The sequence below is a fragment of the Mya arenaria genome, chromosome 13 (assembly GCF_026914265.1).
Source record: "Mya arenaria isolate MELC-2E11 chromosome 13, ASM2691426v1".
Taxonomy (NCBI): Eukaryota; Metazoa; Mollusca; class Bivalvia; order Myida; family Myidae; genus Mya; species Mya arenaria.
In genome coordinates, this window is record NC_069134.1 from 60,944,383 (window position 1) to 60,970,338 (window position 25,956).

Consider the following 25,956-nt stretch of genomic DNA (forward strand, 5'->3'; position numbering starts at 1 on the left):
ATAAAACATCAATGAGGAGTAATAACTAGGTGCCATCCATAACCTAATTAAACATATCGTGATGATAAGTGAGAAAAAGGCTTCGCATAAAAGAGCAACCCCGGAATTTAGTATAACAAGGAAACATGTGGTGAATTATTTATCAGATACATGGAACAACTCAGTGATAAAACAAAGGGTGTGTATATGATGATGTATTGCAGTGGGCAAAGTGAAATGTCCGGGGTCTTTTGGGAGTAAGGATGGACAATGGTCGAGGTTTAGAAGCTTTGTCCGCATGCCTCAAACGTCAGGCTATCAGTTCCTATCATCGTTTTGCAGAATATTTATTATATCAATAAGGAATAATGAGAAAGGCTGTCATTGGAGAATTTGGAAAGGTCACATGAGACCGTGGTCAGATGACATGTTATGGTCTCCTGTAACATTTCTAGACACCCATTTCCAATCGTTTATTAGACAATTGCTTTGGTGATAAATTTGGTGAAAATGGATGATGACAATACGTCACCTGCCCGATTAATAATAAATGACAACGCGTATTTTGCTTTTTATTCGACAGATTACTATTTTTTAAATCTTAGCTACAATATGCAAGGTATTGCTACTTTCTTTGTGGGATAGCATTCAGTCCTATTATCTATACATCAAAAGTTCTGATACATAAAATAATTTGTTGGCGAATACTTTCCGAAACAACAGGTGCAGCTGAGAAAGCGGCATAACAGCCAATTATGGTATAAGTAATCCCATCCTACATGCCTGTTTCTTCCTTGAATGTTGTTTTGGCAATACAATACACAATACCATTCACAAGCTAAAGTGGGTATATCTTTTTGCACGAAACGACCGTGCGGTGACTTGGTCTACGCACTTAATGATTTCCTCGATGTTGGATCAATGATACAAGGCTGTAATACACTAATTATTTTCCTGATATATTTCAATGTAAAAAGGCAAACTTCACATTTGGCGTATAATGATAATCTCGAGTAAAGGTCAGTCCTTTGCCGCTATAACTGGAAATATAAGCACGTTTAATCATTACATGCTCCAAGAATTTCAGGTCAATCCAACTTAATCATGCTTATTCTGCAAAGTTACATTTAATCCAGTAGTTGTCTAGCAATTGCCATACCGCTTCATTGGGTTCTTCGAAGACAGTTATTTTGTATATGTATTTATTTCACTGTTCAAATAGCATTTAATATTTTTATGATATATGTAATTTACTCCATTATCTGAAATATGGTGTATTGCTTCATTTAGAGTTCGTCGTTTTGTCAAGACGCTTTAACTGAGACTTTATTAAATAAAAATTTCCTTCCAGGCCTAAAAAAAAATTGTTTGGTTAGGGTTACATCCTTTTCAAAAATAGGTAGGGTAGGTAGGCTTTTTATTTTTTTTTTATTTTTTTTTTATTAGGCTTTATATAAGAATATCATTTTCATCATTGGAGAATGGTGTTAAAGCTATCTTCTGTATAAGTGTTTAAGGTTTAAACTACATATTGAAAAGCAATTAAAAAAAAAAAGTTTTTTTTTTTTTTTTTTTTTTTTTTAGTTTTTCAATTTTTTTTCAAACTGACTATAAAAACGGTAGGGTCGGCGCCTATTCCGTAGGTAGGGTCGGGTAACCCGAACCAAATGTATTTTTTTTAGGCCCCATCATCGTTTGTTTAACAAAACGCTTATTTAATTCCACCGAATGAGAATGGTCTAGTGGTATAGGTATCCGGCGCTGTACTTTGAAATGTGTATTAGGTATTTGGAAACACACGGGATATCTTGTTTTTTTCTTGTAGGTTTGCATGTTTTTATATATAGTATGTATGCACTGTGCTGCTTGTGGAGTTTTGTGCTGCTCTTCCACGTGATTTTGTTTGTGATTTTATGTTATATGTCTTTGGCGTTTACCCAGTGCCATTAAACCGGGTTTATGTTTAAACATTTTGCTACTGAGCTTGTTTCTGTAGCTTTTTGCATAAATATTGCACCTAGAAGTGTAGTTAATTTTCAATTTTATTGATAGCAACTCTACATAACATAACGTTGTATTTAAGGTATATACTAACATTTGTTGATAACTATAGTCATACTAGATTGCCATGTGATAAAGTTTGTCTCCAAACGAGTTTCTGTTAGGCTTTGAACCTTGTGCCGCTAGCCAAGCTCATAGTACACTTATAGCTGTATCATTGTATTGTATTAAGGGTTTGTCTCCAGCCCAGTGTGTATTCTGTTTTGAACGCTTTGCCTCTATATTAAACCAAGCTGTAAAACATTTTGGCTGCTAGCTTCTATTGAATGTGTTTTAGCCGAGTGTCTGTTAAACGTTTGACCTTGTGCCGCTAACAAAGGGCATATCATATTTTGGCTGCTAGCTTCTATTGAATGTGTTTTAGCCGAGTGTCTGTTAGACGTTTGACCTTGTGCCGCTAACAAAGGGCATATCATATTTTGGCTGCTAACTTCTATTGAATGTGTTTTAGCCGAGTGTCTGTTAGACGTTTGTCCTTGTGCCGCTAACAAAGGGCATATCATATTTTGGCTGCTAGCTTCTATTGAATGTGTTTTAGCCGAGTGTCTGTTAGACGTTTGACCTTGTGCCGCTAACAAAGGGCATATCATATTTTGGCTGCTAGCTTCTATTGAATGTGTTTTAGCCGAGTGTCTGTTAGACGTTTGTCCTTGTGCCGCTAACAAAGGGCATATCATATTTTGGCTGCTAGCTTCTATTGAATGTGTTTTAGCCGAGTGTCTGTTAGACGTTTGACCTTGTGCCGCTAACAAAGGGCATATCATATTTTGGCTGCTAGCTGCTATTTAATGTGTTTTAGCCGAGTGTCTGTTAGACGTTTGACCTTGTGCCACTAACCCAGGGCATATCATATTTTGGCTGCTAGCTTCTATTGAATGTGTTTTAGCCGAGTGTATGTTAGACGTTTGACCTTGTGCCGCTAACAAAGGGCATATCATATTTTGGCTGCTAGCTTCTATTGAATGTGTTTTAGTCGAGTGTCTGTTAGACGTTTTACCTTGTGCCACTAACCCAGGGCAAATCATATGTTGGCTGCTAGCTTCTATTGAATGTGTTTTAGTCGAGTGTCTGTTAGACGTTTGACCTTGTGCCGCTAACCCAGGGCATATCATATTTTGGCTGCTAGCTTCTATTGAATGTGTTTTAGTCGAGTGTCTGTTAGACGTTTGACCTTGTGCCACTAACCCAGGGCATATCATATTTTGACTGCTAGCTTCTATTGAATGTGTTTTAGTCGAGTGTCTGTTAGACGTTTGACCTTGTGCCGCTAACCCAGGGCATATTATATTTTGGCTGCTAGCTTCTATTGAATGTGTTTTAGCCGAGTGTCTGTTAGACGTTTGACCTTGTGCCGCTAACCCAGGGCATATCATATTTTGACTGCTAGCTTCTATTGAATGTGTTTTAGCCGAGTGTCTGTTAGACGTTTGACCTTGTGCCGCTAACCCAGGGCATTTCATATTTTGACTGCTAGCTTCTATTGAATGTGTTTTAGTCGAGAGTCTGTTAGACGTTTGACCTTGTGCCGCTAACCCAGGGCATATTATATTTTGGCTGCTAGCTTCTATTGAATGTGTTTTAGCCGAGTGTCTGTTAAACGTTTGACATTGTGCCGCTAACCCAGGGCATATCATAGTTTGGCTGCTAGCTTCTATTGAATGTGTTTTAGCCGAGTGTCTGTTAGACGTTTGACCTTGTGCCGCTAACAAAGGGCATATCATATTTTGGCTATTAGACTTCATTGTATTGTATATAAGGTACGTGTTTCCAGCCAATTGTCTGTTAGCCTTTTAACCTTGTGCCGCTTGTGCCAAGCTCACAATACATTCTTGGTTGTTAGTTTACTTGTTATTGTATAATAGGTGTGTATTTCTAGCCCAGTGTGTGTAAGGCTTTTAAACGTTTGCCTCTAACCATGTTAATAGTACATTTTGGGCTGTTGGATTCCATTGCATAAAGGGCGCGTTTTTTCTAGCCGAGACAGGTGTGCGCCAGGCTATGATACATGTGCCTCTTACCAATCACATTTTGGCTGCTAGTTAACAGTGTATCAAATAAAGGGTGTATTTTTCTAGCCGAGTGTGGGACAAATTATGAAACATTTGCCTCAAACCAAGCACATTATAGCTGTTTGTTTACATTTAATTTATATGTATAAAATGATCGTGTTCTTAGCCAAGTGTGGGTCAGGCTACGAACCATGTGCCTTTAACCGAGTACATTTTGGCTGTTAGTTTTCATTGTATTGTATAAAAGGGTATTAATAACAACAGACATTAGAGCATAGGTTGGTGAAAAGGGTAACGTTTGTCTGGATCAATGTGTTCTGTATTGTTGTAAATGGTGTGAAGGCTGTAAAATCTGCGGTGGTTATCAAGCACATTTCCGGAATTACATTTTATATAAACTGATCGATCTTAGAATCAACGTAATATCTTGAATGTACAGTATGCATCTGCTGAAATGCATCATACGTTAGAAAGAATATGAATCAGTAAACTTGCGGGTCTCAGATTACGAACAGAAATCACCAATAAATGTTTCAGCGATATTTTAGAATTAATTTATTAAGAGTGTGTTTTTTAAAAAAAAAATCAAACAGCTTAAACGCTTAGTACCCACTGGGACAATTATTTATTTAATTCTTTAGTAGCTTCCAAAGCAAAAGTTTCAAACAGTTATTATTTATCTCTCCGAAATACTTGTAAGAATGATGAGCTCCTCCGATAATTGATTGTGAACGACAAAATGATTTTTGTTCCAAAGAGAAGCGGAAATTGCGAGTGTCTGCAAGTGTAGCGATCAGTTTAACAAGGAACTTCAAACTGTGAGAAATCATTTTCTATCGCCCCGTTTTTTATGTTATAAGGCCAGAGTTTTTTTATCTTTAGATTTACGGGAGATTTTTCAAAAAGTTGGGTAAGGAGGAGGAAATAAAAATAAAAATAAAATGCATAAAATGTCCCGAAGGAGAAATAAATAAAAATAAAACGTATTTTTCTCCGATTTTTTTTATTTTTTAAATCTTCTTATATCATGAAGACAAAACACACCTTACTTGTGTCAGCTATTTCATAGGCTGAAAAAAGGGTGATAGATCACCATCAAGTTTCAAAAGCATAATTATAAGATCCTTTTAATGACTGAAAATATTGACCTCAACACTGTGGAGTTCAAGCGCTCATTGAAATTAATTGTATATATTTGTTCGAATGCATCTATGCATATGAGGTGCATATTATCAACCCATGGATTTAATGAAACATGTCAGTGTAATAAAGAAGTTTAAATGGCCATTTCTAACCTTTTGCCCACAATATAAGCATATCCTTTCCATTGTGAAGTAATCCAACATTGAACAAAGTTTCAGACACGGTATAATAAGGAGGTCAAATGTGTTTTTAACGAAATAGTACCGTGACAATTTACCGTGATGTGGTTTTGATATAGAAAAAATAACCAAAAAAAGTCGAAGCCCTAATGGAAATTCCTCTTCACTTCAAAGTTTGACAGGGCTTACGGATACACAGACAGTCAAAATCTACATTTATGTACTTCACCAAAGAAAATTCGGGAGCATTAAGATAAATTTGGCAAGTGTTATATGTTTCAAAAAACCAGGTCTAAGAACTGATTTTAGAATCAGTCCTGAAAAATATCCTTCTAATTCCAGCTATGCCCGTTGGCAATAAGCAACGGATAAGTTTGACTTCTTGCACTGACTGCCAAATATCTTATGTTCAGATTTTTTTCTGTCTTATCAGAAACACACACTATGTTATTATTACATCATTTTCAGTATTCTATAACGATTTAAATTCTAAATCATTACTTAACTAATTAACAACTACGAATATCACGATACCTTGTGTTTTTCTCTTCAAATATGTGATCGTGAAGCAGTGTGTTCAATGCTCCCCAGAGTCAAATTCAGAAAAAAATATCCATTTTGACTATGATGAACACGATATCATTTTGCAGTTTGTGTTTGTCAGAAGCTATACATTTTTGCGCTGTAATCCAATTCATCCTTGTTAATATACGACGTGCGCCAACGACTTTTAATAGACAAAACAACCCACGAATTTCTGTCTCCTTATTTTGACCGGAAGTTTCGCAATCATTCCACGAAACGCGAACAACATACTGAATCTATAAAAAATTCACAATAAACACGCTTTAAGTTCTCCACGGTTTGATTTAAATAATGAAACATAAACATCGGAACGTTTTTGTAGTAAAACATTTCTATATAGCTGCAGAAATTGCGAGAAATAAGGGCTATGACAAAAACTACTTTCACTTTTGACAGGACGTTGTTATGGTAACGGGTACCTGTTCTGTTTCCCCGCGTATTTCCGACTGGTTTACGTGGTTTGTGCAGTAAAAAGACCTATACTGAATGACAATTGGTACACCAGTTGGTTCTGGGATATGGGTTATAGAACACTAATTTTATTTTCTTCTTAACATTGGAGCAACGTTCGTCGGAAAAAATAAAAATAAAACTACGAAAATGAATTTTATTTTTATTTGGGTTTTGCAATATTTAGGTACGGCGCTCCCGTAAATCTAAAGATATAAAAACTCTGGCCTAAGTGTTAATATCCGCCGACAGTTGGTGCATGGGAGCTAGGTAGCGCTATCTCACTATCACATAATGAAATTAAATCCGGAATGTTATATGTTTTAAAAGTTGTGTAAATTCAAGAAATATTGTAAGCAAAGCTTCAAACACAATGAACTCCACTTTACGCTATGATATTTACAATTGTATATGCTTAAAATTCATTTTCAATGTCTTATTTTTATATGCATAATATATTTATTGCTATTCTTATTTTGTTATGAATATATGGCATGCGTTTAATGGATAAACCTGTAAATAAACCCAAATGTTTTAGATTTGAACGGTAAGAATGCTCCTTAGCGGTTAAGGATGACTTAAGTTCCTCTACTTCAACAAACACCGCGCTGTTATTTTAAAAGATCGTAGATTTTTATGAGATTACGTTTCAATTACAATAAAAAATATCACTAAATGTATTTGATAATTTCTGATTTCAAACATAGTTCCTTCTTGAACTCTTCAGTTCTTTATGTGTGCTGGTTGAGCTATTTACATAGTGCAATGCAAACTACGGGGAAAAGCTTAGTAGCCCAACAATTAACGATGACCCTTCGTGGTCAAAGCACAATGTTAAAGCCCAACATTCACTAATTGAGAGAGACACATAACGTACTCATGACTACTATATGCAACTTTTATCACAATGGACAATGCAATGTATGCAACAGGAACACGCCCCAAAGACAAAGACTATGATCTTATTTAATGGAGAAAAAGAGTGAGCCCAATAAGAAACTATATATATATCAATATAATTTAATGTTTGGGACGGTCAGCAAAGCGCTGATGAGTTGATCTAGAAGTTCAGGTGGGGTGTAAACTATTTATGAGCCTTCAACCTCACAGCCGAACGAAAACATATTCCAAGCAGAGAAAAATGTAACCATGTATCGTGCATAGTCATTTTCTTGGTCAAAACAACACAGATTATATCTTTGTTGGACTCGCACTAATGACTGATGTTTAAGCATGATAAACAATGATGGCAAACAGGGTTCTAGAGAGGCAAGCATACGTGTTGTAAATAATTTATCGAATTGGTGTTTTACTGCAGATAAACCAGCAATACAAACCACATCGTATTGTCTTGTTGTTTGTAATAAAACTGCTATCACTAAATGTAGATCATCGAAGAAGGACATTAAATAAAAAAACTCCTTTTACTGAAATGAAGGTAACAAGTAAAAACGTAAGTGTCAAATGATTGCAAATATGTTTATATTCAGAACATCTGAACGAATCTATCAATCAATGCACCTGGCTTTGTTGTAAAAAAGACGTATTATATTTATGATGATAAAATGACTTTTTTTCTTTAACCTTTGAATTTATCAATACGACATAGAATACATTGTAATAAAAGCTTTTTTTTATTTTTATACTTATCCTTGTTATAATGTTTTCTTCGCCTGGAAAATATTTGGAAGCACTTATTGAACTAATTTGAGACGTTTAAATGGAATTTGCGTGTAAACCATGGATAAGAAGGGTTTGTTCTATCCTCCAGAGTGTACGTATTTATCATTTGATGCGATAGCTGGGGGGTCGGGGGCGTAGACATTAAGTGAGAAAATTGTTCAAACGAAATGGCGGAGAAATAAGGAAATGTACCGATTCTGGTACCAACTTTTGCCTGGTAAGTTGACTTTCACTTTAAGTTTGGAAAAATGTATGCATCCAGTATGTGGCGATAAACAAATTATTCGATCGGCATTTTAGTTTGGTATTATAACTTTAAAGCAAAATAATTAGTGAACAGACTGTTTGATTCATGCACACAGAATACCAGATAAGACGGGCGTTCACAGTGATCTTCTATTATTTTCAACCAAAAGTCGCACTAAAACAAAGACTGATTTGTTCTTAATTTGGACGTAGTTTGTACTTTCGAATGATATCTCTTCGAGAACATATTCACAATCTGTAATTGACAGACTGGTGGGTCGTTCTGCTGGGAACATGAAGCCTGATATAACAATATTCGTCTGCGTTATCAGCTTGCAGTTCAATTTAACTATAGCCTAGGCTAATAAAGGCAAATCCAATCATTTTTATTTCATCCTTTCCGAAAGTTTTTTTTTAAAACATAACGATGGATAATAGCTTGATGAACTCATCGGTTCACCTAGTGAATTTATCGAAATATAATTCCATTGTTATTCTCATAATAGCCCTTATCACTATACAAAACGGATGTTAACGCACGCAGAGATTGGGATAAAATAAATGACGTCACTTCCCAATAATTTAAATGAATTTTAAAAGTGTTTCCTTTCAGCGATTTTATTTCAAGACCTCTAGTCAATTTGTAAGAGCGAAACTTCCTGGAATCTTAAGTTGTTCTGAGATAAAAAAGATATAAAAAAATATTAAAAAATGCACTTGGTGCAATGCATCTAGTGCGTTAATATTTCTTCATTCCGTGTTCGACAAAAAATATGAAATGTGCAAAAATGTTCTCACAACTTAAGTGGTGGTTCACGATATTAAGAAATTCATCTTCTCCGATTAAAACGTTTAATAGTGTCTGATTTATTGCACACGATTCCTGAACACAGAATTAAATTGAAAAATACTGGTACACACAGTTTGATTCAATCAGGAATTATTGAATGCGCTGCTAGACACCAGTGCAGCTCTGATTACATCAGGACTGCTGGTATGCTCGACTAGACAAAACAGAAAGGTTTTCTGTGTTGCATAATTTCATTTAATAGCACTAACTGTGTTTCTGTTGTTCTTCATATGACCAATAGGACTGGTCGTACACAGTTAGTCATATTTAGGCAAGGACGCTATATCACGAATCTGAGATGGTCAAGTGAACATACATTAGTTGTGGCACAATAAATAGACAAATTAGTATATGACTAAAGGATCATCAATCTTTTATTTGGAATACTATTATCCGTCAAATGAATAACTGCGGTGTTTAAAGCAAATGATAACATACAAACAGACATACCGTTCAAAACTCAATGTTGGCATGTCGCATTCGCACGACTTTTCATAAAGATAATCGGTCGTTTAGTTTAGCCGGCACTTGTAAATGTCAAAATAATTACATCAATAAAAAAGAATAAAATAAAATATAGTAATTATTAAATTTTATTACAGTCGAAACTCTTTGGTTCGATTTCGCTTGGCTCGTATTCCTCGTTGTCTCAAACTTGATGGAAATTTAGGACCGATTTGTTAATACATTTTCTAAGCATTCCCGGTTGGCTCGAATTTTTAGAGGTTCGAGGTACTTTTGCCGGTGCGGTTGGGGCCAACGAGGTTTAACTGTAGATATTCATTTATGTTCTATCTTATTAACATAATCATTAGAAGAATGCCAACAATGTAGATGATGATAAACAATTTGAAAAACTCCAGTTTATCTAATCGTTATAGATAAAAACCATATGATATTTAAAACCCAGAGTTATATTTTGTGTGAAAATCAAATGTCACAAAAACACTTGCCTCACAGGGTTTGCCGGTCGAAAATTGACAGATCGGCGTTCTTTTTCAAGATCATTCCGCCATTTTAATGTCTTAAATAATTTAACAGGAAAACACCGACGTCAAAATAACAATCTTGTATTGGCAAAAATTCACCCCCTCCTTCAGAAGGAAATTTGAAACGCATATTTAGCGTGTTTGCAGTTAATCATTAATCATACGTTCCAACAGGAACGCACGTCTCATTTAACGTTATGATTATAATTTATCAGATCCCCTGGTTTTGCTCTCATATTTGTTAGAAGAGCTTACTTCAAAACCATATATTAGTGCCTTCTTTGCTTGTTAAAGCTGTATATAGAGTTTTATGAATTGCAGAATAAAAAGTTAATATACTCCTCAAATCAGTTTCTTTGATGTATTTAAAATCGTCTAATTACGTATCATGTTAAATATATATATATATATATATATCAATTTACAATTCATTTTAGTCTACAACCTTAAATTTACAAATGTATTGGATCAAACGTGTTCTTTTTTCTCGTGATCACAACCAAAGGCATCCATGTGCACGGAGAATAACTCTTGTAAGAGAACGTTGAGTGATATCAATATATCGTTTTGTGTCAGTAGGTCTGGAAACGAAGTCTAACAATATAATGCAAAACATATATTGCTTGACACTATAATGGTCCCTCAGGAAGCTAGATAGAGAACATGAGTGGGAAGGATATATAGTTGAGCAAAGAACGATCATACATAGAAAATATCAAAAGGATCAGAAGCAACTAGGTGTCAACCATAACCTAATCTAACATATTCCACGATGAATTTCGAGAAGAATAGTTTCTACTAAAAGAGCAACTCCGGAATTAAGAAAAACGAGCAATTCGTGATGAATTCGTGTGGTAAATTATTTGTCAAATTCATTGTTCTGATCCTTGATAAAACAAAGAGGATTTCGATGGTATGCATGGCAAACAGAAAAGTGAAAAGTCTGTGGTCTTTTGGGAGTAAGTTGTACGGATGGACCCAGGTCGAGGTATGGACATTTTCCCGTAAAAGAGCAACCCGGAAGTAAGTATAACAAGGAATTCGTGCGGTGAATTATTAATCAAATTCATTGTACTGATCCTTGATAAAACAATGAGGATGTCGATGTATTGTAAACGGCAAAGGGAAAAGGCTGTTGTCTTTTGGGAGTTAGGATGGACAATAGTCGAGGTTTGGAAGCTTTGTCCGCATGCTTCTACCGTCAGGCTATCAGTTCCTATCAATTTGTTGCAGAACATTTATTATATTAATAAGGAATCATGAGAAATGCTGTCATTGGAGAATTGTCGAAGGTCACTTGAGACCGTGGTCGATGTGACAAGTCATGGTCTTCGTTAATAATTGGAGTAACCCATTTCCCTTGGTCTATTAGATAATTGCGTTGATGATAAATTTGGTGATGATGGGCGATGGCAACACCTTATCTGCCTGAATAATACCAATTGACAACGCGTATTTTGCATTGTAGTAAAAACCATGGCTATTTACAATAACATTTTTATAGTTTTCAAAAAGATGATAATTTCTATCTTTAAAATGCCTCATTATGCAACGTATTATTCGCATGCCTCTAAATTGATAACATCCATTACCAATGCCTGGAGCTGACTTTTCGCTGTTGAATGTTGAAATGCATTGCCTACACGGCAGGTTTATTCGAGAACGCATCATTTAAGCAAAATAAGGTAAAATAACGCCCATCGTATAGATTTTTACTTGATTTGTTTATTGGCGATCAAATGAAATCCACAAACTTGAGTTATATTTGTTTTTTGCATAAAACGACCGTACGGTGACTTGATATTAGCACTGAATGATTTCCTTTATCTTGAATTAATACATTCGGCTATAATACTCTTATCAATTCCGTATATATTTCAATGTTAACTGGCAAACTCCACGGTTTCACGTATACTGACAACTGTTCTTTCCTTAAAATTCAGTTATACTGCAGTTTAATTTAACAATAAACAAGTGGGCTATGGTGGCCCGAAAGCGCTTACCTGAGTAAAAGAGTTAAACCTTTGTAATCAATATAGCTTGATATTTGTTCTCAAAGAGAATATTGAAAAACATACTGGTCAAACATGTTGCCTGGATAATCACTGACAGGACTTGTCAGAGTTCCCTGCACACTTACTGGACTTGTCACAGTTTCCTGCACACTGACAGGACTTGTCGATTGACTGAACACTGACAGGATTTTGTATACTTGCCTGCACACTGACAGGACTTGATGATTGACTGCACACTGACAGAATTTGATTCTCATACCTGCACACTGACAGGACTTTGTTCAGTTGCCTGCACACTGACAGGACTTGATAATTGACTGCACACTGACAACACTTGGTACAGATACCTGCACACTGACAGGACTTTTTCAGTTGCCTGCACACTGACAGGACTTGTTCATTTACCTGCACACTGACAGGACTTCATTCAATTGCCTGCACACTGACAAAACTATGTCCAATTGCTTGCACACTAAATAACTTTTAGTATAGATACACAAACAACAAACATTGCACCATCCAGTATAATCATTAATCTGTCTTAAGCTCTAAAAATCAATGAACAGTACACATTCATATTTTCTATTATTGCTTCTTCCATCTAGGACAACATCACCATCCTTCAAATAATGTTAATCATTTTTTTCTGTCATTTTTTCTGTGTAAGGCTTATTCACTATCCACACAGAATCTACATGAAGTATACAATAATATACATGAAGTTCAATGGAAAAGACTGATTATTAAACTAATCATTAAGTAAAAATGAAATTTCTTCTAAGGAATAGAGTGTATAATAATTATTTTAATCTATGATCCTAAAACAAGAACAATAATTACTTTATAAGTGACTATGTTGAAGACTTAATAGACTTTAAAATCTATTCCCTTGTTACTAAACACAGAAAGTAGTGGAATCTTCAACAAAAAGGGAGACCATATAGCTAGACTTGCTGCCATTGTTTCAAGGTTAAACTTTACATAACTATCAATTTTTAACAAAATGTATTTATAATGAACTTGTAACCCTTTGAGTGAGGCCAATTTTTCTTCAGTGGCATAATATAAATAAACATGGTAGGAAACCAATAGACAACGTAACACACCAAATATTTAAGCACTATGCCTAAAAGTATTTGCCAAAAAAAGTTTTGTATTTCTGTCCTTTAGGTTGCCATGGCAACCTGAGTTCTGCGAGGAATTCATTTCTTTGAACAAATTTGAAAAAGCACCAACCAAGGATCATTCCGATCAGGTTTTATCAAAATTGTCCAAGCGGTTTAGGAGAAGAAGATGATAATACCCTATTGTTGATATTTCCTTTAGGTTACCATGGCAACCAGAGTTCTGCATGAAATTCATTTCTTTGAACAATTTTGCAAAAGCACCAACCAAGAATCATTCCTATGAAGTTTCATCAAAATTGTTCAATGGGTTTAGGAGAAGAAGATGATTATAACCAATTGTTAACATTTTCCTTTAGGTTGCCATTGCAACCACAGTTCTGCATGGAATTCATTTCTTTGGACAAATTTGAAGAAAAAAAATCACCAACCAAGGATCATTCCTATGAAGTTTCATCAAAATTGTCCAACCGGTTTAGGAGAAGAAGATGATTATAACCAAATGTTGACATTTTCCTTTAGGTTTCCATGGCAACCAGAGTTTTGCATGGAATTAATTTCTTTGAACAATTTTGAAAAAGCACCAACCAAGGATCATTCCTATGAAGTTTCATCAAAATTGTCTAAGCAGTTAAGGAGAAGAAGATGATTATAGCCAATTGTTGACGACAGACGACAGACGCCGGACATAGACCGATCACAATAGCTCACCTTGAGCACTTTGTGCTCAGGTGAGCTAAAAAGTAAGTCATTGAAACTATCAAAAGTTGGGTTTTTTTTCTCACTATCTGTACTATAAATAACTCTTGTGAAAGAATGTTAAGTGATATCAATATATCGTTTTCTGTCAGTAGGTTTGGAAACGAAGTTTCCGAGGTCTAACAATATAATGCTAAGCATAAATTGCGTCTTACTGTAATGGTCCCTCAGGAAGCTAGATAGAGGAAAAATGAGCCGGAGAGATATATAGTTGAGCAATGAATGATCATACATAAAAGTATCAAAAGGATCGGAAGCAACTAGGTGTCAACCATAACCTAATCTAACATATTCCGCGATGAATTTCGAGAAGAATAGTTTCTCCTAAAAGAGCAACTCCGGAATTAAGAATAACGAGGAATTCGTGAAGTAAATTATTTGTCAAATTCATTGTTCTGATCCTTGATAAAACAAAGAGGATTTCGAAACAGAAAAGTGAAAAGTCTGTGGTCTTTTGGGAGTAAGTTGTACGGATGGACCATGGTCGAGGTATGGAAAATTTCCCGTAAAAGAGCAACCCCGGAATTAAGTGTAACAAGGAATTCGTGTGGTGAATTATTTATCAAATTCATTGTACTTATCCTTGATAAAACAATGAGGATGTCGATAATGATGCATTGCAAACAGAAAAGTGAAGTCTGTGGTCTTTTGGGACTAATGATGGACAATGGAAAAGCGAAATATCTGTGGTCTTCAGGGAGTAAAATGGACAGTGGTCGAGGCTTGAATGCTGTCAGCTGAATTGTTTATCAAATTCATTGTACTGATCCTTGATAAAACAAAGAGGATGTCGATGATGATGCATTGCAAACAGAAAAGGGAAAAGTATGATGTCTTTTAGGAGTAAGGATGGACAATAGTCGAGGTTTGGAAGCTTTGTCCGCATGCCCTACCGTCATGCTATCAGTTCCTATCATCGTTTTGCAGAGTATTTATTATATTAATAAGGAATAATGATGAATGCTGCCATCAGAGAATTGTCGAAAGTCACTAGAGACCATGGCCGGTAGACAGGTCATGGTCTTCGTTAATATTTGAAGTCACCCATTTCCCTTGGTCTATTAAACAATTGCTTTGGTGATAAATTTAGCGATGATCGACGATGACACTACGTCATCTGCTTGAATAATAACAAATGACAAAGCGTATTTTGTATTGTGGCAACAACCATTGTTATTTGCATTCAAATGGTTTCAAAACTTAAAAAAGAGAATTTTATTTAGTTTTCTCTTTTAAATGCTTTAATCTGCAAGGTATTATTCACATGCATCAGAATTGATGATATGCACGTACACAATGACTGGCACTGTCTTTTTGCTGTTGAAAATGCATTTTCAAATTTTCGCTGTTGAAAATGGATTTCTTAACCGGCAGCGGCAAGTACATCCGAGAACGCGTCATTTAAGCAAATAACAGTAAAAAAATCCCATTATAAAGGATTTTTTTCTAGAAAGGATTTCCTGGTGATAAATCTCATCTATTAGCTATAGTTCTATATTTTTAGCACGATATGACCGAAATGTTACTTAATCTTAGCACTTAATGATTTCCACAATGTTGAAACACTGATATGAGGTGATACTTATAATACACTTAATAGTTTTCTTATATATTACAATGTCAACAGGCAAACCTCGGACCATTTTAAGGTTCACGTATACTGACATCCGTTTATTTCCAAAAATTCAGTTAAACACCAGTTGAATTAAAGAACAAAAAGGTAAGTCATGTTTTTTCTCATTTTGAAGTTAAGAATCGTAATGTTATTTTAGATATTCCATTTGCATTGAGCCAGATTCTCTCAAAAATCTAATAAGCAGAAAATATATTAACCTTTCTGAATTCATGAGATTTTTCTTTTTGATTGCAGGTATTAGACTTTTGCAAATGATAATAACTATTTATTATTGAACAAAACATTTACCTAAAGTAGAATTCCCGTTCTTAAATATAGAGACACTTCTTGGCACTTAACATATAGCTTCAACCTACATTAACCTATCATTAGAAATAATAACGAGAAAAGATCAGTTCCATGCCGCTATCATTACCAGCACAGCACTGGAAAGATAAGCATGTATAATGCACCAGTCAATTGTAACTACGACTCCCATGTCCGGAGAATAGCGGGGACTTTGACTTTCGGTCCAACCAATCCCGGGTAAAATACAGACAAACTGCTAGTAAAATCCCCGCAAAAACCCAAACCCCGGGATACCTAGGTAAGGCCCCTACCCCGCTATTTTCGTAGCGAAAACAAAACTACCGCATTCACTCGGCACTGCGAGGCCACCTGAAAGGTAAAAACCAGGCCAATTTCCCCCGCTATCCCCGGTATACCTCCAGCCCTGGGGGAGGGGGGGGGGGGCATGGTTACAATTGACTGGTGCAAAATAACTACATGCTCCAACAATTTCAGGATGTCAATCCAACCAAATCATGCTTATTATTCAATTACAGTAATTTCAAAGTAAATATTTGTCTAGAAATGGTCAATGCGCTACATGGAGCCAACCGTTGGGTGACACAGTAACCTGCCCGTAAGTATTACGAACTAAATCAATGACAAATGTTGCAGCGATTCAAGAAGGCTCGACACGTAAATATATTAAGTTTTCTTTCTCTCAATTAACTCAAAATTTGTCAATTGGGAGGCGTTAACCATTCAATTTTGTAGAATTATTTCAGAATCTGCAGAAAGCAAAACTTTCAATTATGTTTTATTTTTCTTCCATAAAAGCTGATAAACGTGATGAGTTCTCCCGATAATTTGATTGAACGACAAAATTCTTATTTTTTTCTACAGAGAAGCGGAAGTTTCGTGTGTCTTCCATTCTCGAGGAACTCCCAACTGTGAGAAAAACATTCCCTGACGCCTCGTGTCCGTGTTTAAAGTGTTTTATATCCCCTAACAGTTGGTGCATGGGGTCTAGTTAGCTGAATGCAAATAACCGTAAATAAAACCATATGTTTTGCGCATGTGTTTTAAATGTGAAAGGTAAGTATGTTAATGTTTCAGCAGGTCTTAAAGGTTAAGGATGCCTTAAACTTCAGACGCTCTGTAATATCAAAAGCTCGCAGATTTGGTTTCAATTACCAGAAAATGTTTATACCTAAAAAAGAGTTTTATTTGATATAATCCGGGTTTTTTTCAAAACAATAAGAATCTTTCTTGAACACTTAATCTGTTTCTGTGAATATTGCCTTGATTGTTGATAAAGTCCACATTTTTCAAATCTATAACCTCGGTCGCGGTAGTGATAGTTGATAGGGGGCTCTCCCAGCACTCCCCCCCCCCCTCCACCCCACTTTAATTGTCCAAGCGAACACATGATGACAATATAGAAAAATTATGCATAACTTGTAAAATGAATTTGCAGATTTGCTGGGCTGGCACAAATGAATGAGGTTTTAACATGATAGACAATAATGCAGACTCAGTGTTATAGAGGGCAGAGTACAATTGTTTTAAATAATTGATCAAAAAAACACACTGAACTTCGTGTTTTACTGCAAATAAACCAACAATACAAACCGTCCTGGCCTTGTTGTTCGCAATGAAACATCCCATCAACCTGGTTTATGAAGCATTAAGCTTTTATCTAAGAAGGACATAAAATAATAAATAAATTCTCCTAGAATTGAGCTTTGTTTCGAATAGCTTACTATATTTAGCTGTACATTAATACACACCAGAATATAGGTGTCAATTGAACGTTATCTTTATATTTAGAACATCGTTACTTATTTTCAATACCTTTTATATGTCTATATTTTGAATAAAACTTTCTTTTCAACACAAGTTTGCTTTTCTCTCTTAAACTCGGAATTAATGTATATGCTATGCCGACTACTTGTTACCGAAAAAATGTTGATGACCGCTTAAGAAGGATTCTTTGTGAATAAAAACAGTAAATACATCATTGTTTAAGAACAGCAGGCTTGTTTACATGCTTTGAAAAAGCTGACTGCTTGATTGACTTTTTTGAAAACAAATGTTAATAATAGCTTCAGAGTAATAATTTGTACATAAAAAGAGTTGATATATCATTGTTTTGGAAGTTTATGAAATAGGATACCATTCTAAGCCGCTAGGCCGCTAACTTCACGCCATTAGGCCGCTGAGGTGCTTGGTCGACTTTTTTGAAAAAATGTTTTAATGGGGAAAATAAATATCGCTAGGCCGCTTGGCCGCCAAGTTCACGCCACTTGGCCGCTAGGCCACTAACTTCACACCGCTAGGCCGCTAAGTTCATGCCGCTAGGCAGCTAGGCCGCTTACTTCACGTACATCAAAACTAGATCATTGTCGCTCGTTTTATTTTAACCATAAACATCGCTTAGTGTTCGAAATTATATTTTTCCAAATTGAATGGCAGTATATTTCTATTTCGACGTAAATTTAATTTGGTAAATAAGCATTCAGCCGTTACTGTTTTATCCATATACATCGATTGATTTTAACAAATACTGTGTCAGTGGACACAAAATAATTTCGAACATTCAGACGGTTACTTCGCGTTACTTACATGCATTAATAACGTAAAATTGGTCGTCCGACTGCGCCAGTTATGATCACGTTAACATTGATAAAACCTGTTGTCCGGTTAGCGCAGTGGTTAGCGCACTCGCTTTTCACCAAGGCGACCCGGGTTCGATTCCCGGCCTGGGTGCATGTGAGTTTGGTTAGTGGTCACCTAGGACAAGTGGGTTTTCTCCGGGTACTCCGGTTTCCCCCACAACACAAGACCACACTCTCGCGCAACATCGTGCCAACGAATGTGACTTAGTATAAGCTATCAAAGCTTCCTTCACAATCGATGTAAAATATATAATGGTTAAAGTAACATTGATAAATTCATATTAGCAAACACTAACCTATACTGAATTAAAATTGCATGTTTGAATAGGGCATGGATATTTGTCGAAGACCTTTACGAGAGACAGAACTCTGAAACTGACAGACTGGAAAGCCCATCTGCTGAGAAAACAAAGCCTGATAAAACAAAATTCGCCTGCGGTATTGACTGGCAATTCAATTAAACTATCGGCTAATAACGGCGAGTCAAAAATGGTCATAAAGGCAAATCCAATCATAACAATGCTATAATCCCACCTATTGAATCTGAGCAGTGCAATTATGCGGTTGGAGCTAATGTGCAATTCTCCAAAGAGATCCAAACACGGTTGAGAGTGCTTCAAAAGAATTTTATATTTCTTTCATTGCTGCGATTTTATTTCAAAGCCTCTTGCGGAGACGTAAAAGGGCCACTTCCGTCAATTTACAAGTGGTTGTGAAATTGTTTGTTAAAGAAAAAATGTGTGCATTACGCTCAGGTCAATGTAAAATAACATTCAAGATTTCACACGATTAATTTCACTTTCGTGCAGAAATTTCCATTCTTCCAAGACCGACAGAAAGCGGGGAAAATGTAGAGGTTTTTAAGACATTTCAAATCTAAAATCATCTTTCTTGATATTGTGTTGCTTAAAAATGTGCGTTATTATCTGATTTCCAGAACACGAATTCCGTATCAAAAACTCGTTAGAATTACAGAGAAATAACCGTTTGATTCATTCAGGAATTCTGTTCGAGAGGTCTAGACACCTGCGCAAGTATGAATAACTTGGTCCAGGTAAAAATCATTTGTTGAATAATAACCCGTGGGTTTATTGTCAGAAAGTACCAATCGACATTAAAATATAAACCTTCTGGCAGCAATATCACAAAAATACTTAAATCTCAATCTCAGAATCAACCCATTTGACCACATAAGAGAATGACTTGATTTAAAATTGTGTATGATTTTACTCTTTTTAATAGCGTGTATTCTCATAGAACGTGATGAGAATTACCGTTTTCAGAAAATAGAGCGGAGTAATTAAGTATTTGCTCAAAAGAAATGAATTGTGCTCAAGAATATTAACCAAAGTTTATTATTAACATATTCTATAAGATAGAGCATAAAAAGATGAGATTTTGTATCATTTTATGCTGTTAAAGTTTCAATGCGTTGAGATTGAAATTGCTAAATAACGATAGTGCATGGGCGAACCAAGGACTCGCCGCCAAAGAGGGCGATACGTAGGAGCATAACCTTTGGTCTTACGACCATGCCTCAGTAATTTATTTCGTTTAAAGTGTTGACAGGGGTGTGTGGGGGTATTCCCCTCCCCCCCCCCAAAAAAAATAAATAATAATAATAATAAAATAAATAATATAGATAGCAAACTCTAGTACGAAATGGTGTTTTAGGGCGTATGAAATTAAAAAAATTCTCATGTATTAAAATAAAAGTTAACTTGGACGACTTTTGGTAAGGGGGCGTGGCGGTTGCCCCCCTTCCCCGGTCCGCTAGTGTTGAGTATTTTCGTGTTATAGCGGCCTGGCAATGACCTCACAAATTACATGGGTCAAACAAATAATGTTAAAACATATGTCAAGATTTTGAAGATATACGCGGGTATCCGACCTAAACGCAGACAGCCTGAGTAGATTAACGTGTGTATAAAGATATCTACAGGATAGGCAAATATAACACATACATTACTCCTACATCTGATAAGCCCGTAATCTCGGGATCGTACTTGATTTTGTCGTTTTGTAAGCAGTGTTTGTCGAGTTCAGAAAAACCACTACGAGAATGCATTTATCTCGGTCAAAAGTTTTTGCAAATGACGTTTTTAATACGGCAAAAGTTGTATATACCATTTTCATTAGAGATTGATAAACATTCCATAGTGTAATATAATACACTATGTCAACTATGGTTTATAAGTGAATAGTTTAATTATAAATAATTTATTCGAGTCTTAATATTCGAGATAACCGGAGTCGATATACATTGTGACCTTATAAAAAAAGAAAAATGTCAACGAGTTACAGAAAATGACAAGTATTATACTTAAGTACAGGTCCAATTCCTAATAACTTGGCAAACTCAAGTAGAGCTCTCATCTTATATATATAAAAAAATAAAAATATCCCCGATCATTAAGCAAATTGTTTGGCACATTGCCGTTCGTTAATGTTTTTGTTTTATCTCCCGAGTTATCATAAGCCTTGATTCTAAATATAACTTTTACCAGGTTGCATAACTCACCAAATTCAAGAACCTTTTCAACGATAGGCCTATCCCACATACAAAGTATATTATCATAGATGTATGAACGTTTCTTACCTGCATCGGCTTTATGAACTAATTCCAAAACAATGGTCAGTAATATCACAATAAATCCATTTATCATACATGTAAGATGCATAGTTAAACACCAAAAATGATTATCTACATCCAAAGGTCACATATTTGTAGATAAAACATATTTCCACAAGAAAACTTTTTACTCGTCTGCTTTGTTACTTAGAACTTTTCGCGCATGCGCATTGGAACTATCCGGCATTCACATATAGGTGTGCAGTGTTTTTGGTGGAAATGCTTGGTAATGAATGCCAGGCATCTGTTAGATTTTACTGGGAAATGGAGCGTGCTATCGGAATAACGGAACTGGCGTATTCAGCATCCGAGACGAGCGCTCGCTCAAATGTTATTCTACGAGTATCGTCTGCTCCTAAAGCGGTTTGTTCCAATGTTGTTCCACGTGCCGGAAAAGTGTCGCTTGCTGCGTTATATCGCCGGAGGTATTTCCCGAACGTGCATTTAATTAATAGTTAATAAATGAGCTGTGATCATACGCCGATTAATAAATCTACTTATTGAAGGTTATCGTATGGGGAAATATGAAATTCTTTGTTGTCAATAAATTAAAAACATGCTTTTTCATAAATAGTAATTAATGCATTAATGACCTCGTAACTCAAACGGGAGAAAACGAACGATGGAATAAAAGGGTTATAATTTAAATAAAAACAAAATATAAACCTTGTAATTTAAATAAAAAATGTTTAAAAATGTAACCCGACAATGGGACTTTATTTCTCACAAGTAATGTTTAAACAGTCATAGAAATTTCGGTGGTAACTCTTTCACTCAATGTATGATGTATCTGTCTGATATATTTGATTAATATATTTCAAAGAACGGCACGCGTCCGCCTTTCTGGTGTTATGTTCACAAACAATTGAATGGAATTATACTTGGCACTTTAATCAACCCCGGCAAAGACATCGACGCCTTGAAACAATAACAAAAGTTAATTTGTTTGCTTTAAAACTGATGCGCTTTTACTGGAGGGGTATGGCAGAGATGTAGCAGTCTTTTTAGCGCGTTAGTATATTCTTTGATCCGGCTTTTGTTGTCTGGGATGCCCTCATATGGTCATGATGCTGGCTAGCGGGAGCCGGGCAAAACATCCCATGGACAAAACCTCCCATTCCATATATCCCAGATCATTTTGACATGGTGGACAAAACATCCCATCCTGGACATTAAATCCCGAAAATAATTGTCAGTATGGACACACATTTTACACCACAACAAAGGTGTTGGGTTTATTTTTTTACAAATTATTAAATGTTAACTTACTATTAATTTGCCTTGAGTGTCAAAATTGCCGGGATGTTTTGTGCATCATGTCAAAATGATGTGGGATGGTTTTGTCCATATGAGGTTTGTTCCATGGGAGGCTTTATCCATGGGAGGCTCCGTCCATTAGAGGTTTTGTCCATGTGAGGTTTGTTCTATGGGAGATTTTGTCCGTGGGAGGTTTTGTCCATTAGAGGTTTTGCCCATGTGAGGTTTGTTCCATGGGAGGCTTTATCCATGGGAGGTTTTGTCCATTAGAGGTTTTGTCCATGTGAGGTTTGTTCCATGGGAGGCTTTATCCATGGGAGGTTTTGTCCATTAGAGGTTTTGTCCATGTGAGGTTTGTTCCATGGGAGGCTTTATCCATGGGAGGTTTCGTCCATTAGAGGTTATGTCCATGTGAGGTTTGTTCCATGGGAGATTTTGTCCGTGGGAGGTTTTGTCCATTAGAGGTTTTGCCCATGTGAGGTTTGTTCCATGGGAGATTTTATCCATGGGAAGTTTTGTCCATGTGAGGTTTGTTCCATGGGAGGCTTTATCCATGGGAGGTTTTGTCCATTACAGGTTTTGTCCATGTGAGGTTTGTTCCATGGGAGGCTTTATCCATGGGAGGTTTTGTCCATAAGAGGTTTTGTCCATGTGAGGTTTGCTCCATCGGAAATCTTGTCCGTGTGAGGTTTTGTCCATTAGAGGTTTTGTTCATGTGAGGTTTGTTCCATGGGAGATTTTGTCCGTGGGAGGTTTTGTCCATAAGAGATTTTGTCCATGTAGGTTTGTTCCATGGGAGGTTTTGTCCATGTAGGTTTGTTCCATGGGAGGTTTTGTCCATGGCGGGTTATGTTTTGTCCATGGGAGGTTTCGTTCTACATTCCTGGCTAGCTCTTATTGTTACAATTTAAGCCCCAATGACTTATTTGAATATATTTTGTTTCATCTTTGTATTGAGTATTGAGCAAAGTCATATGATTCCAAATATGACAGAAACATTTTTCCAGGCAAATACCAGTATTCCCGAATGTTTCTAAAATTCGAAAATTACCTATTACAGCAGAAGGGCTGAACCACTCGATTTGGATATTATATTAAGATCGGTCTGTAAATATGGAAAGATAATCAACAATGACATCCGAGTGTCCTGGGAGTTTATTCTGTCAGCCCGCCGAATTCCACACCGGGCCTGCAAACTGTCGGTTTATTCACTTTATTAATGTTGTCATGGCAACGAATATCAATTTTATGCAAAACTTGTTGACAGGTGTCAAATTTTATGAAATCGCTTGATCGGATGTCTGTGCCGTTAATTTTGCCGGAAGCGATTACTAAATGCGTGTAGTTGATAGTTTAAACTGTCAGAAATTTGTTCTTGAAATTCTATTTCGCGTAGAATTTTGTTGATAATCACGAATGTAGCGATAGAACTGAAATCAACAATAAATCAACAGGAAAAGGTACAGTAGCAAATAAAACGAAGGTAAAATAGAAGATGGCGGTTGAGTGGTGGTGATGATGCTGATGCTGCTGCTGCTGCTGCTGATGATGATGATGATGACAACGACTACGACGACGACGATGGTGATGACAACGACGATGATGATGCAGCTGCTGATGATGATGATGATGATGATGATGATGATGATGATGATGATGATGATGATGATGATGATGATGATGATGATGATGATGATGATGAATCTTATTCGAAAAATTATTTCTTAAAATCGATTTCCTGCAGATTAACTATCAGCAGTTGCTATTAGAAATGACCTATTCTCTTCAATATTGGCTCCCAGTGCTGGCCCTACAATATTGACTAACTCCTCTAGTTATTTGTGCTACAAGGAAAGGGCCGATGGAAATGTCATGTCAGTGATTATTTATTAACCAAATTTAATTAAATATTGATGCTTTGCAGACTGATTCATGCTGCCTTTGTGTATTTTATTTACGCCTTGTTGACTAGATGCTAGCTCTTATAAATCATTAAGAATACAAACATTCGGAATGTGAGGGAAATCGGTGAACCGGGAAACCCTGGCGTCATTAGCGTTGACGTTTCACTTATTGCTGTTCGGGAACGAGATGATTCAGTGTCCCTAGATCCATGTATTTTAGACTCCAGGGGCGGTTCCATGATTTGAGGTTAGAGGGGGTGGGGGCACTTTGTAGGGCGCAACTGAAGACGTGCACCCTCACCCTGGTTAGGGCGGCTGTACCCCAAAGAACATTTACGATATGTCAGTTTAAAATGGTGTACAGTCCAAACCCGTTCGCTCGAACTCGCTTGGCTCGAATTCCTCGTTGTCTCAAACTAGATGTAAATACCGATTTGTTTCGACTGATGGAACAAATCACGCTTAGTTCGAATTTCTCGAGGCTCGAGGTACTTCCGCCGGTCCCTGGGAGTTCGAGCAAACGGGTTTCAACTGTATTCCCTACATTCGCTAGTGTACTCAAAGATGGCCGTTTCTCTGATCGAAATACATTCCGGAAGAGTGATATTTATAAAACACATATGCATACAATGTATGAAAATCAACAGTTAAGGTTTGATTTAAGGTGCTCGTTTGAGTAATTGTATAGTATTAACTACAAATGTAAGTGCACCATTATCAAATCCGTCCTGGCTCCGGCCTTAAGGGAATCCTACTCTTTAGAATCATTAAGATACATTCAATGATCCCGAAGGCCCAGAACATAAATTACTACTTTGTGGGTGCAGTGCGGGGCGAAAATTCCAGCCGATGACTAAAAGTAGATATACGGTGTTCAACTAGAGCCATGGTGTTTTTGCCTTTCCGTTAAGGAGCGAAGACGCGACGGGACGGCGACGAAGACAGGAAAGTAGGAAAGTACGAAGGCAAAAGAGAGAAGGAACGAAGACGAAGGCGCGAAGGAACGAAGACGAATGAGCGAAGGGACGAAGACGAAGAAGCGAAGGGACGAAGACTAATGGAGCGATGGTACGAAGACAAAGGAGCGAAGGGACGAAGACGAAGGAGCGATGGTACGAAGACGAAGGAGCGAAGGGACGAAGACGAAGGAGCGATGGTACGAAGACGAAGGAACGAAGACGAAGAAGCGATGGTACGAAGACGAAGGAGCGAAGGGACGAAGACGAAGGAGCGAAGGAACGAAGACGAAGGAGCGATGGTACGAAGACGAAGGAGCGAAGGGGCGAAGACGAAGGAGCGAAGGAACGAAGACGAAGGAGCGATGGTACGAAAACGAAGGAGCGAAGGAACGAAGAAGAAGGAGCGAAGAGACGAAGACGAAGGAGCGATGGTACGAAAACGAAGGAGCGAAGGGATGAAGAAGAAGGAGCGAAGAGACGAAGACGAAGGAGCTCAGTTACTATAGCGTAAGAACGAAGGCACAATTGACCTAGCGGAACACAGTATAGAT

General features: G+C 36.7%; 2 protein-coding genes across 2 annotated transcripts in view; one reads left to right on the forward strand and one right to left on the reverse strand.

The window, feature by feature from the left end:
- Nucleotides 1-21,467, reverse strand: part of LOC128213222 (receptor-type tyrosine-protein phosphatase S-like) — a 96,657-nt gene extending 75,190 nt beyond the window's left edge. The window contains exon 1 of the mRNA XM_052918782.1: nt 21,253-21,467. Within this exon, the coding sequence (XP_052774742.1) occupies nt 21,253-21,334 (82 nt within the window). The 5' untranslated portion in view covers nt 21,335-21,467. The remainder of the gene's footprint in view (nt 1-21,252) is intronic.
- A 146-nt stretch (nt 21,468-21,613) lies between these two features.
- Nucleotides 21,614-25,911, forward strand: LOC128215440 (uncharacterized). Its single transcript, XM_052922127.1, has 2 exons — nt 21,614-21,710; nt 25,358-25,911. The coding sequence occupies exons 1-2, from the start codon at nt 21,614-21,616 to the stop codon at nt 25,909-25,911; spliced, it is 651 nt and encodes a 216-aa protein (XP_052778087.1).
- The last annotated feature ends 45 nt before the right edge of the window (nt 25,912-25,956 follow it).